The sequence below is a fragment of the Haliaeetus albicilla genome, chromosome 5 (genome assembly GCF_947461875.1).
Source record: "Haliaeetus albicilla chromosome 5, bHalAlb1.1, whole genome shotgun sequence".
In the NCBI taxonomy this organism is placed as follows: domain Eukaryota; kingdom Metazoa; phylum Chordata; class Aves; order Accipitriformes; family Accipitridae; genus Haliaeetus; species Haliaeetus albicilla.
This window is the reverse complement of record NC_091487.1, coordinates 43,836,479-43,851,658: the sequence shown is the minus strand read 5'-3', so window position 1 is coordinate 43,851,658 and position 15,180 is coordinate 43,836,479. Positions and strand designations below refer to the sequence as shown.

General features: G+C 62.0%; 2 protein-coding genes across 2 annotated transcripts in view; both read right to left on the bottom strand.

The window, feature by feature from the left end:
• Positions 1-11,109, bottom strand: part of DGKZ (diacylglycerol kinase zeta) — a 45,370-nt gene extending 34,261 nt beyond the window's left edge. Inside the window, exon 1 of the mRNA XM_069784502.1 lies at positions 10,787-11,109. Coding sequence (XP_069640603.1) covers positions 10,787-11,004 — 218 coding nt within the window. The 5' untranslated portion in view covers positions 11,005-11,109. The remainder of the gene's footprint in view (positions 1-10,786) is intronic.
• Positions 11,032-12,021, bottom strand: LOC138685552 (WAS/WASL-interacting protein family member 1-like). Its single transcript, XM_069784728.1, has one exon. The coding sequence runs from the start codon at positions 12,019-12,021 to the stop codon at positions 11,032-11,034; it is 990 nt and encodes a 329-aa protein (XP_069640829.1).
• Between the last annotated feature and the right edge of the window lie 3,159 nt (positions 12,022-15,180).

The window sequence follows — 15,180 nt, the reverse complement described above, 5'->3', positions numbered from 1 at the left end:
AACGATCACAACAAAACACGAGGGGAGGTTGCTGCCAGCGCGGCCAAGGCGGCCGGCTGCCGTCCCCGATGGGTATCTGAAAAGCGGTTCACAGGAAACCATTAAACTGCCAGGCCCGAAGGCTGAGCTACCGCCATCACCACCGTCTCCGTCACGGCAGAAGGAGCGAGCGGCCTTTGCAAAGCGGTGGGAGCCGGAGGTGGGCGAGGACACGTGAACAAACCTCACCGCTGCCAAAGCTGCTGCAGGGATTGCGTTCAGCCCTTTCCTCACAGCGTCAGAGGGGAAGGGGAGCTGGAGATGCCCAGGGCAGGCAGAAGGAGATGTTCACCCCTGCTCAGCCCTCTCTTCCTTCAAACCTGGCAGCCACTGAAGGATGGAGGGCTCTGCCCCTTTCCCTACACAGGGTACACGTCCTTCAGACTTCCCTCCCCAGTGCCAGAAAAGGGCCAGCGGAGCAGGTCCCGGCGTCCTCGCAGCCCCAGGGCAGCCACGGTGCCAGCTGCGACCACAGGAGGAGGAGAGGCTGTGGAAGGGCCCCTAGGAACAGTCCCCAGTCCATCGCTGTTAAGACCCACTTACTGGGACCGGCAGGGTGTTTTATCAAAGAGGAAATTAAAATCGTGCTATAACTAGCCGCCCATTCAGAGCTAAGAAGCCTGATAAGAGATACGTGCGGTTCCTCCCCAGCCACGGGAGCTTCCTCCCAGCTGCCCCGTGACCACCCTGCTCTCCCTGTCCCCCACAGCCTCGGCACAGCAGAGACCCCCACTTGACACCACCTGCTGCTCCTCACCCCTGCCACAGTCCCACCTCCCTCCCGGGCCGCCAGGACCCCGATTTGCAAACAGAAACAGCCCAGGGAGATGCCCAGGGCGGATTCTAGCTGGCCCCAAAATCCCTTCCAAGTCAAGCAGACCAGCAAGAGACCAGGCGACTGGTTCTCCAAGTCCCTTTCCCTGGAGGCAGCGGGAAGCCGAAGAGCCCTCTCCTCAAACCTTCCCGCCGCCGTTCTCCTCCTTCCCCCCGTGACCTATTAAGCCCCCACCTCGCACGCAGGCGAGGGCAGTGAGAGAGACCTTCGGCTCCCCATGCCGCTGTCACAGGTTTCAGTCTGCTGTGTGTGTTCAAGCAGAAACCGCTGCTCCGAGCCGGGAGGCTCCCCAGCCCCACGCAGCCCTGAGCGAGGCTTTCCAAGTGAGGAGATCCTGGTCACACGCACCTGAAACCAGACTGCAAGCGGCAGCCCCTGCAGGTGTCTGCAAAGTGGGGGGGACACTGCTCAGCATCCCTGAGAAACCTGGTCCCTCTGTGATCTCCCCCCCTCGCAAAGCCTGAGGCTAAGACAGGAAAGACACCTCCTATTTCTGTGTCTCAAGCCTTCATCACGACCTTGTGACTAAGCAAAGCACATGCCAACTTGCCACCCGAAAGGCATGTGTTGGTTTAACGGTGACCCTGTTACTGATATCAAGTCTAATCTTTGGTTTCACTTTTTCACCTCGTGACAGCGAGTTACCAAGTCTTTTTCTCCCCCACCTCACATCAAAATTAAAGTAACTCCATTTTAACATTTAACATTTAGCAATGTTAAATCCGTCACTTCTTGGTTTTGCTAAACGTCAGCTTGTCCCTCTGCTACAAACGGGAGGGCAGGAGGAGAAGTTGATTTTTTTTTCTCCTCCACCCTTTTTGTTCTAAATGCCCTCAGCATATCTGCTCTTACATGCTTCCTTTTCTCCTAACATCCCCATGTCTGCCAGCTTCTGCAACCTCATTAACGGGTTCTCTTCTCCTGCCATCCTTCAGAGAGGAGATCCCAGGGGAAGAGGTGCCGCCGGTGCGGCGAGGCAACCGCTTTTCCCCTTCCCACCGTGGGCTAACACTTCACAGCAGACCAGTAGCGCAGGGCTGCCTCACTCTGCTCCCCCAGTTTCTCTGCTCCCACTCCCACAGGGTGACACCGGGTGCTTCAGAGACCACAGGAGCAGGGGGAGCAACCAAGCGGAGTTGGGTGGGTGCCATTGCGTGGCTCCGAGCGCTACCGTGGCACGCGAGCCCGCGCGGTGGTGAGCTGGCTAACAGCTGCCTTGGCTGGAGGTTTGCTTCTGAGCATCAGCCAGCCGGCGGCAGCGGCTGACAAGTTTAAGCCAGTAAGCTCACCGGCCGCTTCACCCACGGCAGGACAAAAAAAAAAGCTCCACGCGGATGCTTTGCAAAACCCTCCCTTGAACAAGAAAAGAAAGCAAAACCAGGAGCGAGGAGACAAGGCCAGCGACTCTGCAGAGGGGACATGCCACAACACCCAGCTGAAGCAAACCCCAAGGAAAGGGCTGGAGCTGCACTGAAGAGCTCCGAAGAGCGACCGTGCCCTCTGGTGTTCAACCCATGGCACTTTGGGCTTCTCCAAACCCCACCTGCCTCCCCTCTGCGGACCACTAACCAGCCACGCTGCCTCTTACCCCTAACACCTCCAACCACAGGACTCCCACAGGCAGCACTGGGACATGAGACTTTTTGTGTCTACAAGGTCAGGCAAGCTGGAGACCGAGCGGGAACCTCGGAAAGGTCCAGGACGCCGTACAGATGGGGTGATACCCAGAGAAACCGTTTAGCAGAAGCCAGGAAGCAGCAGTCCTCAGTGGGGCTCTTCCACCTTGGCACTTCTGCGTGGCACTCGCACGAGCGCAGCCAAATCCTGACCAGGCTGATGCGCTGCTCCATAAAGACCATGGCGTAGGGAGCCTGAGAACGGGGCCTGGGACTCATCCCTATCTCCTTGGGAGCATTTGTGAGCCCCCAACACCATGGCTAACCTAGGTATTGGCTCCCACACAGCAACTATGTCCCAGCGATGGTGACTGCTTCCGAGACCCTGGTTTCCCACCATGCCTGGCAGCCCCAGCTCTACTGAACTTCAGGCTACTGCGGCCATTTGGCTAAACCACCCCGTCAGCGTTGTCATCCGAGGTCTTCAAAGCACTCAGCATGCACAGGGTCTAGGCATTACGGTCCTCATGCCCACAATGGCTAGGACATGGAGGAGGAAGACCTCGACTGACCTTCACCCCAAACACCAGCAAAACGGGGGGCTGCCATGTTAGCTGATGAAAGTCCGGCAGCGAGCTGCCCTCTAGAACAAGGTTAGTGACACAGGCAGCAGGCAGGCAGCCTGGCTTTCGACGGCCTTGGTTAGTGCAGACACAAGAGGGTGACGTGGGGTGAGACGTGGGTGGGAGGTAGGAGAGCTCTTGAGCAGAAACGTTGCGGCAGCTGCTGGGACTGCACAGCCTGTGCAAGCCAATAAAAATACCACATACTTATACACCGCCGGCCGGTGCTTTATCCTCCTGGATCCCCATCGGCCGGGCTGGCTGCCCTGGAGACAAGGGAAGACACCTTTGTGGGGCAGGTGGAGTCTAGGGACATAAAGAGAGTGGTCAGCAAGCCCTCCCCATAAACACACCTGGCAGCCCAGCACACGGCAGCGTCCTCCCCCTCCACGGCTTTGCTGCCGCAGTGCAATCCCTCCACCCTGCACGTTCTCCCCACGGCCTCAGCGTTCGCAGACCCCAGGGGCCCCAATGGCACCCGCGCCATCGCCCCTGCCGTCAGCCATGGAGGTCAATGCAGGCAAGATGCTCACGGAGCCGGGGTCAGCAAGGCCATTGCTCCCTTCGGAGCCAGTTGGTGAACATCAAGCACCACACTCTAGCTCCTGGGATGCTAACCCAGCCCAGTCCGAAGTCACCTCCAGCCCGACCCAACCGGCTGCAAGAGCCTAAGGGTGCCAAGACCCTGCACCTCCACAGGGTGCACGACTCAGGGACCGGGGCCAGGTTGGCATAGAGAGGGAGCCTCGCTTCCCTCCCTCCTTCCCTGCGCCAGCCTGGCTCCTGGCAGCCTTCACCTCGACCGCTAGGTCCGGGCATGGATTTGAATTTCAAATAAATCACGAAGGCGCTCGCCAAGCCTTGCGTGGAGGAGCATTGTTTGGGCAGGACAGGGCAGCTTGCCTGCTCCCAACCCTCCGGCCCCCGCGTGAGGGCAGCGAGCCCTGGGAGCCCTGACCCTCCACCAGCCAGGGGCCGGGGAGCAAAGCTCTTGGTGACCCAGGGCAGAGGGGGAGCACCTTTCTCGGGACCCCTCCGACACCTTCCCCCACCACATCTGCTTCCTCTGCCGTTCAAACAACAAGAAAACTTGTGGGTGGGTAACGCCGTTGTTCGAGCCCAGGTGGGGGGTCCTCGCCGGCAGCCTCTGCTGGAGCATCTCCTGGCCCCAGACCAACCCATAGCCCAGCTGGGAGCTGGGCTGGGGAGCGGGGTGCCTCCAACCATGCATCCCGGCAGCTCTCGCAGGACAGGAGCCCCCACTGCCTCTTAATCCCGCCATCCGCCAGCCTCCGACGGGTACCAAATCCCTGCAGAAAACATCTTCCTCCGCCACATTTCAGCGGCGGCAGCTGCCGGGCGCCTGCCGCCAGACTGCCCCACGCCACGTCCCCTTGAGTGGTGACCTCGGGCTTGGGCGGTAAGAGGCTTAGCGCTGGATCCGAGCAGCTCCCGGCTGGGGCGGCGAGGCAGGACGAGATACAGATAATCTGATTGAGAGGGAACTTTCCCATGGAGGGGCCAGCACGTGGCCAGCTGCATGGCCTCCCGCTCCCTCTCTGGGCTGGCAACAGGCCATGCCCGGAGGCCAGGAGCTCAGGGAGAAGCTCTGAGCTGACTTGGGTACTTCTGCCCCATGACTCTCCATCCTCATCCTGCCGGCAAGCGCTGCCCCAGAGAAGAGGTGGGACCCCCCCCCCACCAGCCAGGGGGGAGCAGGCAGGAAGGAGTCCCCCCGCTTTCTGGCTCCAGATCCACACCTGGGCTGCCAACGGTAAGCGACGGACGGGTTGTTCTGGCACCCACGTTTCCTGTGGGAGCCGAGCTGCGCCAAAACAAGGGGAAAACCCTCTGCAACGAGCCTCTTCGTTAGCTGCCCTGACTTCCTGGGACAGCCAGCCCGTGGGGACACGTGACTTTCTGCAAAGCCACAGCGTGTTTCGGAGCCGAGGCTGCTCCCGCGCCGCCGAGCTGCAGCTGGAGAGCAGGGGAAGGGAGATGGGGTGAGCGGAGCCAGGGAAGGGGTGAACACCGAGCTTTTCCCTGCTGGTCCCGGGTGGGATTTTCACGCCTCTCTGGCTGGGAGCCCCTCCATGAGGCTGAAACCAGGCTGTGGTGCACGAGCCGGCATCCTGCGGTAATGCCAGGGGAGCGGCAGCAGCCCGTGAAGCACGCTGAAGGCATCTCCCACTGACTTGGGGCACGTGGAGGACGGGGTGGCAGCCAAAGGTGGGACTACCTCTGGCCAGACCTCTGTCTGCCCTGCACTTTGGGTAGCATCCCCCAATCCCCCAGCGACCGGTCCCCAGCTCCCACCAGTCCCTGCTGGCTGGGCAGGGCTCCTCTGAGATGGAGGATGCTTAGCTCATTTCTCCAGGCCCTGAACCGCTGGGAAAGGCTGACATCTTTGTGAGATGGGCAAAGCTTAGGCAGGCTTTTCCTAGGTGCGGGAGCAATGTCTGCAGGTAGAAACTGGAATTGGCAGCCTAACCCAGACAGCACAACCTGCCCGGCAGGCAGAGCTGAGGCAGGAGGCCCATTAACTCCTACTGTCTGGGACAGCAGAGACTGGGAAGAGGTCCTCGCACTTAGTCCCTGGTGCAATGAGGCAGAGCTCTACGGTCAACTACAAAGTTAACACCCCCAGGCATCAACCTCTAAACCACAGGCAGGAGGAGAACAGCGCTGGGTCTAACACATGCGTCACACACAGACCGGAGGACTCTGTCCTCCCTGGGCACTGGCCTGGCCAGCGCAGTCTCATTGCTTGCCTTGGCAGAGCTTCACCTTCCACCTGATGTCCTGATGGGGAGGAGAAGAAAGGTTCCCAGCTCCCAAAAAGAGCCTGCAGCTGCTGCCAGGCCTGCAAGTTGCAACAGAAACACGGGATATTACTTTTGTAATACTGGAGAGCTGGCCCGGCGAAAGCTCCGGGACTCGGGATGGCAGACAGAGGCACTTATTCCCTGGGAACCTGATGCCAGCTCAAGAACCAGCAGGACAGGTTTCCCCTATTTCCATGCCTTGTCCGTGTCCCCAGGTAGGTCCTGCACCATAGTCCCTACCTCTAAAAGTCTCCGGCAGAAGCAATTCACCTCCTGCCAGTCCCCATCTCTTCCAAAAAGGATGGTTTATGGGCCCAAGGGTCAAGGAGCCTCAGCCTGCAGCCCTAGCTTTGCTCCTGAGCTCAGCATCTCCAAGTCAGCACCTGTTTACAGGAGCGAGCGAGCAAGTGAATGCTGAAAGCTAACTCAAGAGCTTCAGCTCACGGAGCTTCACCTGGGAAAAAGAAACCAGAGCTCCACCAGGAGCAGAGCTGGAAGTTATATTTAGAGGCTTTGCCAAGTCTCTGGGGAGACTGTTTGCTCCCCAGACACGACACCACGATGAGAGAAAGAAATCCTACACTGCATCCCCCATGGCCTGCCAGAGCTCAGGTTGCCTTCCACGAGAGCATCCCCCCCGTCCCAGGGAGCCGGCCTCACCCTACGAGCATCTGCTCTTAGCCCCCGAGAGGACCCATGCAATCACACAGCCCCCAAAATTCTCCCTGCTTGCGACATCCGTGGCTCTGCCTCTCCCCTCCCAACACCATCTCCTTGCAAAGGCCCGTGCCCGCTCCCAGTGCCCCCCTACCCCCCTGCAGCCCTTCTCTCCTCCCATCGTTTTTGTTCAAAGGAAGGAAGAGGTCCCTTATCCTCCCTCCTCTCAGCTCCTTGAGCAGATTACAGGGTTTCCTGGAAGGGATGCTCCAAATCCTAAGCAGATTAAAGGTCCTGCCACCTTCTCCAGCGTGGGTGCACTGCACTGTGGTAGCCCCTGCTCTGATCTCGGGAGGGCAGCGGAGCCACCGGCGGGTGATCGGGATTGGAGAGATGAGGCTGGTGCCAAGCAGGGACCATGCTAGGGAGGCCTCCAGCCTCCGGGAGCAGCAGGGCCTCCAGCACATTCTGATCCTTCCCTGCCTCATCCCAGTAGCCCCACCGGGAGCCTGCCAACAGGCACGGCTGATCATCGTGCCCAGTGCTTTTTTTCTTTTTTTTTTTGACCCTGGCAAGATCAAAAGTCCCTGAGCTGCCCCACGGGAGGTCAGGACCTCCTGGAGCAGAGAGCACAGAGCAAACACGGCAGCGGGAACAGCTCTCCCGGCACATCCTACCTGCCCGGCAAACAAGCCCAGGTGTCTCCGCAGGGGACACACGGGGACTCCCACGGGTGTCACTTGCCGGGGCCCAGCTAATGGCACCCATCACCTGTGACCTGGATGGGGAGCAGAGGGTGGAAGGTTTCAGAGCTAGAGGCGTGCAAAAGCTGCACGGGTGGAGGAGGAGGAGGAGGATTGCTCAACAACTAGCTGGCAGCAAGGTGCATTGTGAAAAAACCTGTCCTGAGGTAAGCGCTGCTCTCAGCCTGCCAACATGCAAATCGCAAACTTCAGGCTCCTTCCCACCACCTGCCAGGGTGCCTGGGGCTTACCCCACCGCACACCCCCTCTTATCACACCCACGCTAGGAGAAAACAAACCCGAATCCCTGCGCCCTGGCTGGACCCGCTCACCGGCCAAGTGCCAGCAGGTTCGAGGGGACACGGCGGCACCCCCCACGCAGCGGGGATGGGGACAGCCGGGCTGCCGTCCCAGCGGCACATCTCCCCCAGCTTTCACATGGGTGCGAGCGTCAAGCTGCAAAAAAAAGATGGTGACAAGCGACATCCCAGAAAGACGTAGGCGGGTGCTCGGCTCAGTTTCTCGCGTGCCGTTTACCCACACGCCATGCCACCCACAGACCTTCCCCGGGGCGATGGCAGGCAGCCCCAGGCTCGCATGCAGGCTCCAGCACCAGGCCTGCCAAAGGACCACAGCAGAAAATTCGGTCCCACGCTCTCTGCAGGGCAACCGCCCACTGGCTGTCCTGACAACAGCTACGCTCCCTGCTCATGCTGCTGCAGCAGACCCGACCGCCACGCGTACCTCTTCTGAAGGGGGACGTGTTAAAGACCCCAAAGCCCACAGGGAAGCCCCATTTCCACATCCCACCTCTCCAGCATGGGGGACAGCAAGAAAGGGGCTTTGTCCCCAGCACTCGCGCTCCCACCCAAAGTCCCCCCTGGAAAGGGTAAACTGTCCTGTTCACTCACAGCAAAAGAAATGGGGCACCTAGGAAGGAAATTTAATCCTAACCACCTATTATCTGATCAACCCCAATCTCTTTATCAGCCCAATTAAAAGAATCACCCATCTGTGGCCCGGATGCACGTATTGTGCACTTGTCTCCATCAGCTCTGGAGCCAATTACTCCACCCTCCTGTAAGGCAATTACAAGGTACAGAAATAAGCCCGCTTGCAAAACACAGGGGACTAATATGCCACTAAAGGCCAGAGCTCGGGGGCTCACCCCTCTTTTGCTTTAAATTCCCTCGGGGCTCATCTGCCCTGGGTTGCCATTTTGTGGACCTGTCCCTCACCTGGCCGTGGCCGTGCTTCCCAGTGCCACTGGGCGCAGAGCCCAGCAGCGCACGCCCACCTCAGGGGACCTCTCTCCCCAAAGCCAGGGCTCTCCAGAGACTCACCGCTGCTAACGGGCAAGCTCCTGCCCATCGCCTAAGTTTCCTCTACACCCGCTTCCCAGCCACGTACGCTCTGGCTAAAGCCCAGAATCGAAAAGGGTGCAAATTTCTTCACTGATGGCTGTTGGAAAGCATTTGGAGGGTAGGGGCTGGCTGTACTTCTCGCCAAAAGAAAATGCAGCAAAGCCTTCCCCCGCAATTCCCTCGGAGGAAGTGGAACTTCACGTCGCCCTCGGCTCCAACGCTCAGGTGGGGAGGAATTTGGCAACGTGCAGCCAGTTATGCTGCACGGCTTCCCACCGAGCCTACCTCCCACAGGCGCGTGTGGGAGCCCCTTCCTTCTTGGAGGCCCACGGCAATCTCTCCTCGCTCCCCTGCAGCTCCAGGTGCTGCATTCATCACCCCGAGATGGAGGAAACCAGGTCCACCATCAGTGGAAGAAGAGCAAGAGAAGCATCCACACACCAAACAACCCGACGGGCATTTCCAGCCGTCCTGCCGGGTGTGCCGGTCCCACTTTGCCTCTCCCCCACACATCCACGCTGCAGAAGGTTGTTCACAGGTGGAAGACATCCCCTCGGTGAAGGCTCTGATATATTTGCAGGAATGGCAGCCCGAACCCCTGGGAGCCAGAGAGAGATGCCATGCAGTACTGGGGACAGGCCAGAGGCTGCCAGGAGCTCCAGGCAGCCACTGCCACCAGCTCTGAAACCAGAGCAGAAGAGAACACCAGTCCGTGGTGGAGTGACCTTGCAAGCCCTCCGCTCCCAGCTCCATCTTGGCAGTGGAGGTTGAAACTGGGGCCTCTCTCCCCCATCCAGCACCCATGACGCTACCCGGGAGCACTGCATCCTGCTTCGGGCCCCCCGTAAAGCAAAAATGCTGACAAGGTGTAGCAAGTTCAGCACAGGGCCACCAAGACAGTTTGGAGCAGGAGTTATCAGATACAAGGAGAGGCTGAGATAACGGGGGTGGTTTGGCCTACAGAAGAGAAGGTTAAGGGGGAATATTATTACTGTCTTCAGCTACCTGATGGGAAGGTACAGAGAAGATTGAGCCAGACACTGTGCCTGGAGGCGCACAGTGACAACCTGAGAGACAACGGGCACAGGCTGCAACAAGGGAAACACTGAAGAGATATTGGGGGAAAAAGAAAAACAACCAGGAGCTGAAGCACGGGAGCAGGTGCCCAGGGAGGTGGTGCAGTCTCCACCTTGGTGACGCTCAAAACTCAACATCAGCAGCCTGATCAAATTCAGCCCTGCAAATTCGAGGCAGCAGGGTGGACCAGGTGACCTCCAGAGGTCCCTTCAGACCTCAGGTATTCAGTGTTTTTACACACATCCCGATGGCGGGGGCACCCCTTTGCTTACACGGGCCGAGAATCCCCCAAATCCCACGAGGCCAACAGCGAGGCTGTGAGGGGCACAAGGAGCCTGGCTGACTCTGGGGAGGAAACGAGCGAAGCCGGGAGCCCGGGAGCTGGAAAGCCGGGAGCCCGGGAGCTGGAAAGCCGGGAGCCCGGGAGCTGGAAAGCCGGGAGCCCGGGAGCTGGAAAGCCGGGAGCCCGGGAGGCAGCACAGGACCGGCACAGCCATGGCCCCGGAGCTGCAGGACTGCCGATCTCCCAGCCGAAGCACGGGACGGGTGTGCGGGGATGGAGACGGGCAGTTCTGAGCGGGTGGAAACGAATCCTCCAGAGTTGAGGCTCCGAATTCCCCGGGGGAGGAGAGCGGGTGCAGCACGGGCGATGCTTCCCAACTTCCCATTGCCGGTGTCAAGAGCTCAAAAGCAGGAAAACGCAAACTCATCCCGGCACCACGTCCCGCATCCCTCGCCGGCCGCGCTCAGCCGGTTGCCGACTTTATAACCGGGGTCAACCCCCCCCCAACTTTCTGCGGGGCCCGGTGCGGCGGGTCCGGGAGGCGGCTGCCCGCTGACAGCTGCCTCCGTTCAGGATGCTCCAGCCGCCCGCCCGCGGCCAGCCCTTGCCCCGGGGGACTGGCCTCCTCCGTCCCCGCCGCCAGGTACCGGGGCGGCGGGGGAAGCTCTCCCCGGTAGCCCACCCGCCGTCCCGCTACCGGCCGCCCGCCCCGCCCGGTGCTCACCTGCGCCCGAAGAGCTTGAGGCCGGTGAAGCGCTTGTTGCTGTGCCGGCGGCCCAGCGGAGGAGGCGGCGGCGGCGGCCCCCGCTCGGGCTCGGCGCCTCCCGACGCCCCGGAGGAGGCGGCGGCGGCGGCAGCAGCGGCGGCGGTGGAAGAGGTGGAGGAGGAGGACGAGGAGGCGGACGACGAGCCGCCGGGCGGCGGGGGCCGCGCCGCCTCCATGGCCGGCCTCGGGGCTCCGCGCCGCCGCTAACGGCCGCCCCGCGCCAGGGGAGGGGACTGGCCGGGGCGGGGGCGGCGGGGGCGGCGCGGCCGGCCGGGCCTCCCGCCCCGCCGGCACCGGCAGGAAGTGCGGCCGCGCACCGGCGGCCCCGCCGAGGCGAGCCGAGCCGCCAGCGCCCCCTGCCGCCGCCCCGGAGACCGCGCGGGGAGCGGGGCTGGGGGGCGCCCCGCGGCGGCGGAGGTCGGAGGAGGCGGCGGCGGGCCCGGAGCCCGGCGCTGCCGGCTCAGGAAATCGAGCGTCAGCCCCGCGCTCGGGAAGGGGCTCGGCGGCAGAAGCGGAGCCTCCTCCTCCTTCTCCTCCTCCGCCTCCCATTGTTCAGCGCCGGACGGGGGAGGCGGGGGACGGGACACGGAGCCAACAGCCCCGCCGCCACCACCTCCGGGGACCGGGAGCCACCGCCGGCCTTGTCGCCGAGGCGGACGCTGCGGCTCCCTGTCGGCGTTTCTATACCCAGGCCCGGCGAACCGCCTGCCCCGCTTCTCCCTGTCTCCCGGCGGGACCCCCGGCTGGGCGGGCGGTGGGCTCCGAGGGCAGGGGCTGGCCTGCTCCGCATGGCTGGCGGTGCTGCGGCTGCCTTCGGCGAGGAAACGCTCACCCCGCCTGGCAGGAGCGATGGGCAGCCCTCTTTTGCATGGAAAATGAGAGCTGGCCGTGAGGGCTGCTTTCCCCCTCCCCGCTTCCCCAAGGGTGCCGAGCCAGGCTGAAAGCCAGGGCTGGCCAGGCAGGGTCCCAGCTGCCAGCCCAGCGCAGCCACCAGTGCTGACCAGTAACCCCCTCGGGGCAGGTCCCGCCAGCCACCTGGAGCACCAACCGTGCCCAGGAGGGCCGGTGGGGATGGGGACGCGTCTTCGGGCTCGCACCAGCTGCAGCAGGAACCCGGCAGCCCAGGCAAAGCCCCCCTGACCCTGCACACTTGCAGGCTCGGCGTCGAGAGCGCCCGCCCGGCCCTCTGACATCCCCGCTGGGGAGGTTGCGCGGCGCCGGGAAGAGAGGAGGGGATCGCTGGCGAGGCACCAAGAAAGCACGGGAAGCCTTTCCCCCAAACCCCGAAGCAGGGGCTGTCAGCGCCCAGCCGCAACACCTCGGCCCCCCGAGAGCAAGAGGAAGGCGGCGGAGCCCGGCTGGGCAGGTACCTCGTATCTGCGTCCCCCGGAGGGCTCTGGGGAACGTCCCAGGAGCGGTGCCGCCACATCTGCCACAGCACGAGCTGATGCGCTCAGCCGGCCCGGGGTTCACTCTCGCTCTTCCTCCCCCGGCGGCCGCTTTCCGGAGTCATCCCGAGGGCAGGTCCCTGGCAGCGCTCCGCCGCCCACCCGGGGCCCCGGCTTTGTTTGCACCCTCCACCTGGTTCCTCTCGCTGCACTTCCTGGAAGTGTGAGGGCGGCTGTCATCGCAGCCGGCTGCGCCGCACTCTTCCCCCGGCAGCCCACGGCACGGGGCCACCTACTCTGCCGGGCCCTCTCCGGAGAAGCCTCGTGCGCGCCCTCGGCGAGAGCAAGAGCACGCCCTGGCGCGCCGGGCTGCGCGCCGAGGAGCCGTGCCTCCCTTGTTGGGTGGCTCTTCGAAAGCCCCCAAGCTCGAGAAAGCCCCCCTCTCCCAAAGCTGCCCCGGCACCGCCGTGCAAACCGGACCGTGGCAGTGGGGTCGTCCTCCTGCCGCCCACCCTGTGCCATGCGCGTCCTGGCCCCGCGTGGCGCCGCGGCACTCGCAACCCCCCCCCCGGCTGTATGCGTCCCCCCTGTGCGGCGGGTCTCCGAACACCCCGCAGCCACGAGCTTCTGCTCACCCTGCGCCAGGGTTTGTTGAAAAACCACCTGGGTAAGACAGATACGGGGACTGTGGGAGCATCTGGGAGGCTGTGGGCCAGCCTCCAAAAAGCGAAGAGACAGACTGACGTTTGTCATCCGTCCCCTGGAGCGGGGCCACAGGGCACAGCGAGAGCCTGCAGGCTCAGCCTATCTTCAGCTCCAAAAAGCCCAGCTCTTCACAACCAGACACTGCTCGGTGTGCTCTGGCTCCAGCAGACCTTCAGATCAGCGAGGGGGTCTGTGCGGCCGGAAAAAAGCAAGCGAACAGAGCCAGCCCATGCAGCCCGCACGGATGGCATTTCTAAAGGGGCACATGGTCTTGCTTTAGACTCCGTCATCAAAAGGAAAAAAAAAAAACACATCGGCAGACCTTGATCTCACCAGGTGACCACGTGGAGGGAGGAAAAGGCAGGTCCTGGATGCCTAACTCCAGCTCAGAGATCGGGGAGGGGAGAGGTTTTATCATCACCGAAAGGGTTTGTCATGCCCGCTGCTTTGCATGTCGTGATGGGTTGGTCGCATTTGCTCCCTGCCTGCAGACGTTTCCTTTTCACGTTTCGTGCTGCCCTGCGGCATTGGTGTCCAGTCCTCTTATGGGGGCTTGGTGAGGCTGTTGGAGAAGTTACAGGCCCTGCCCCAGGACCTTCACCCTCCTCTCTATGCTGTGTCTGTGTGTCCTCCCACAGTCCTGTCCCTTGGGCTTGGTGCAAAACCACTGGGGATCCCACAGAAAGCCCAGTTCTGGCTGTTCTTGGTAAGGAGACCAGAGGGGACAACCCTGCTGGCACTGGCTTCTCTGTAGAGCAGCACCGGAGAGGGATGGGGGTCACTGTGCTGGGTGGTTTTGTGATCCAGCACACCCCCGTCTCTGCGTGCTAGTGTGTGTAGTCCCCTGGTAAGGAAAGGGTTAAGCTGCTTGCTTAGCCCAAACCTGGCAGGATACCTGTGGGAGTCATTGTGAGCTGGGATCAGATAAGGGAGGGGATGGCCCCTACCGCATTTTCCCACAATTTTGGCAATTTCGGTTCAGGTATCCCAGCTCTCCCCACCCAGGAGGGTGTGGATGCAGTTTCACGTTGCCCCTAATGCAACCTCCCTGCTGGGCTGCTCTCAGGGAGTCCCACCCCGCGCTCCCCCCGCACACCCCCACGGCGCGCAAGGCTACGGCTGTGGCTGTGGGGACAACCGGGGAAGGCTGACGGTGTCTCCTGGCCTTCCTGACGTGGACATCAGCAGGAGGGGGGACAGGAGCATCCCCTCTGGCAGCAGCATGGTGTCTGGCTTAAGATGGGGGCTTGGGGCTGTGTTACGCTGCCCTGCCCTGGCACTGCTGCAGGCATGACCCTGCAGAGCCAGGCTGTACCCACAACCTCCCAGTTTCTTCAAAACTACCACTTGGGATGTTTCTGTCTCTTCTTACAGAGCCCAGTCCCGCAGTTTACCACCGCCTTGCACCTAGGAGCATCCAGGATGAGAGCCAGGGAGTGAATACACACCAGCGCTGCTCACGGAGCACTGCGTGATGCTGACTCCAAACCTGACGGCGGGGCCAGCCACCAGCGGTGGGACTGCCACGGTGCTTGGGACCTCTTGCGAGCGCTATGCCCAGCAAGCAGAGCTTGTCTCTGGCATTCAGGGCAGGGGATGGCGAGACACCTGCTCGTCACCCCCCTGACCAAGGTCTGTGAGGACCCACTGGCTCCTTAAGGACTTTCCAGTGTTGTGAGCTTCCCTCTGGCCGTGCCAGCGGGTGCCAGCCATCTCCTTTCCCCAGCTGCACAGAGGGACGCAGCGGAGACAGATGTCTCTGTCAGAGCGGAGCGGGCTCGGCTTGCTGGGAATGAATGGGAATTTGATTATGCTGCTCTGCACAGCCAGGCTAATGCGATTAAAAGGCTAGCAGGCGGGACTCGGAGGAAGGAGGCACCCCCTCTGCCCCTCTCTCCTTGCAGCTGGAGGCTCTCCTTTCCTTCCTCCCCAGCCCCTGCCCTGCTCAGCTGGGACGGAGGGGCTGCACACCCCCTGCCCCGAGCCTTCACGAAAACCCAGAGCCTAGCCAGATCTGAAGGCAGAAGGAAGAGAAGACGGCAGAGACCTGCAACCAGCTTCCCCTGGCCCCGCAGGGCTCCCACCTCCCTCTCCCCAGCAGGCCCTGCCAGCTCTCCCCTCTGCCCTGCCCAAGCTCCCTTACTATTTACATTACAAAGCAGCCGCTCTCTGGGTTATATTTAGCTCCCTGGCACAGAACAGCCTGTGAGATGCATTAACTGCATCCTATCTGCCAGCCGAGGCGCCCCACATCTCGCT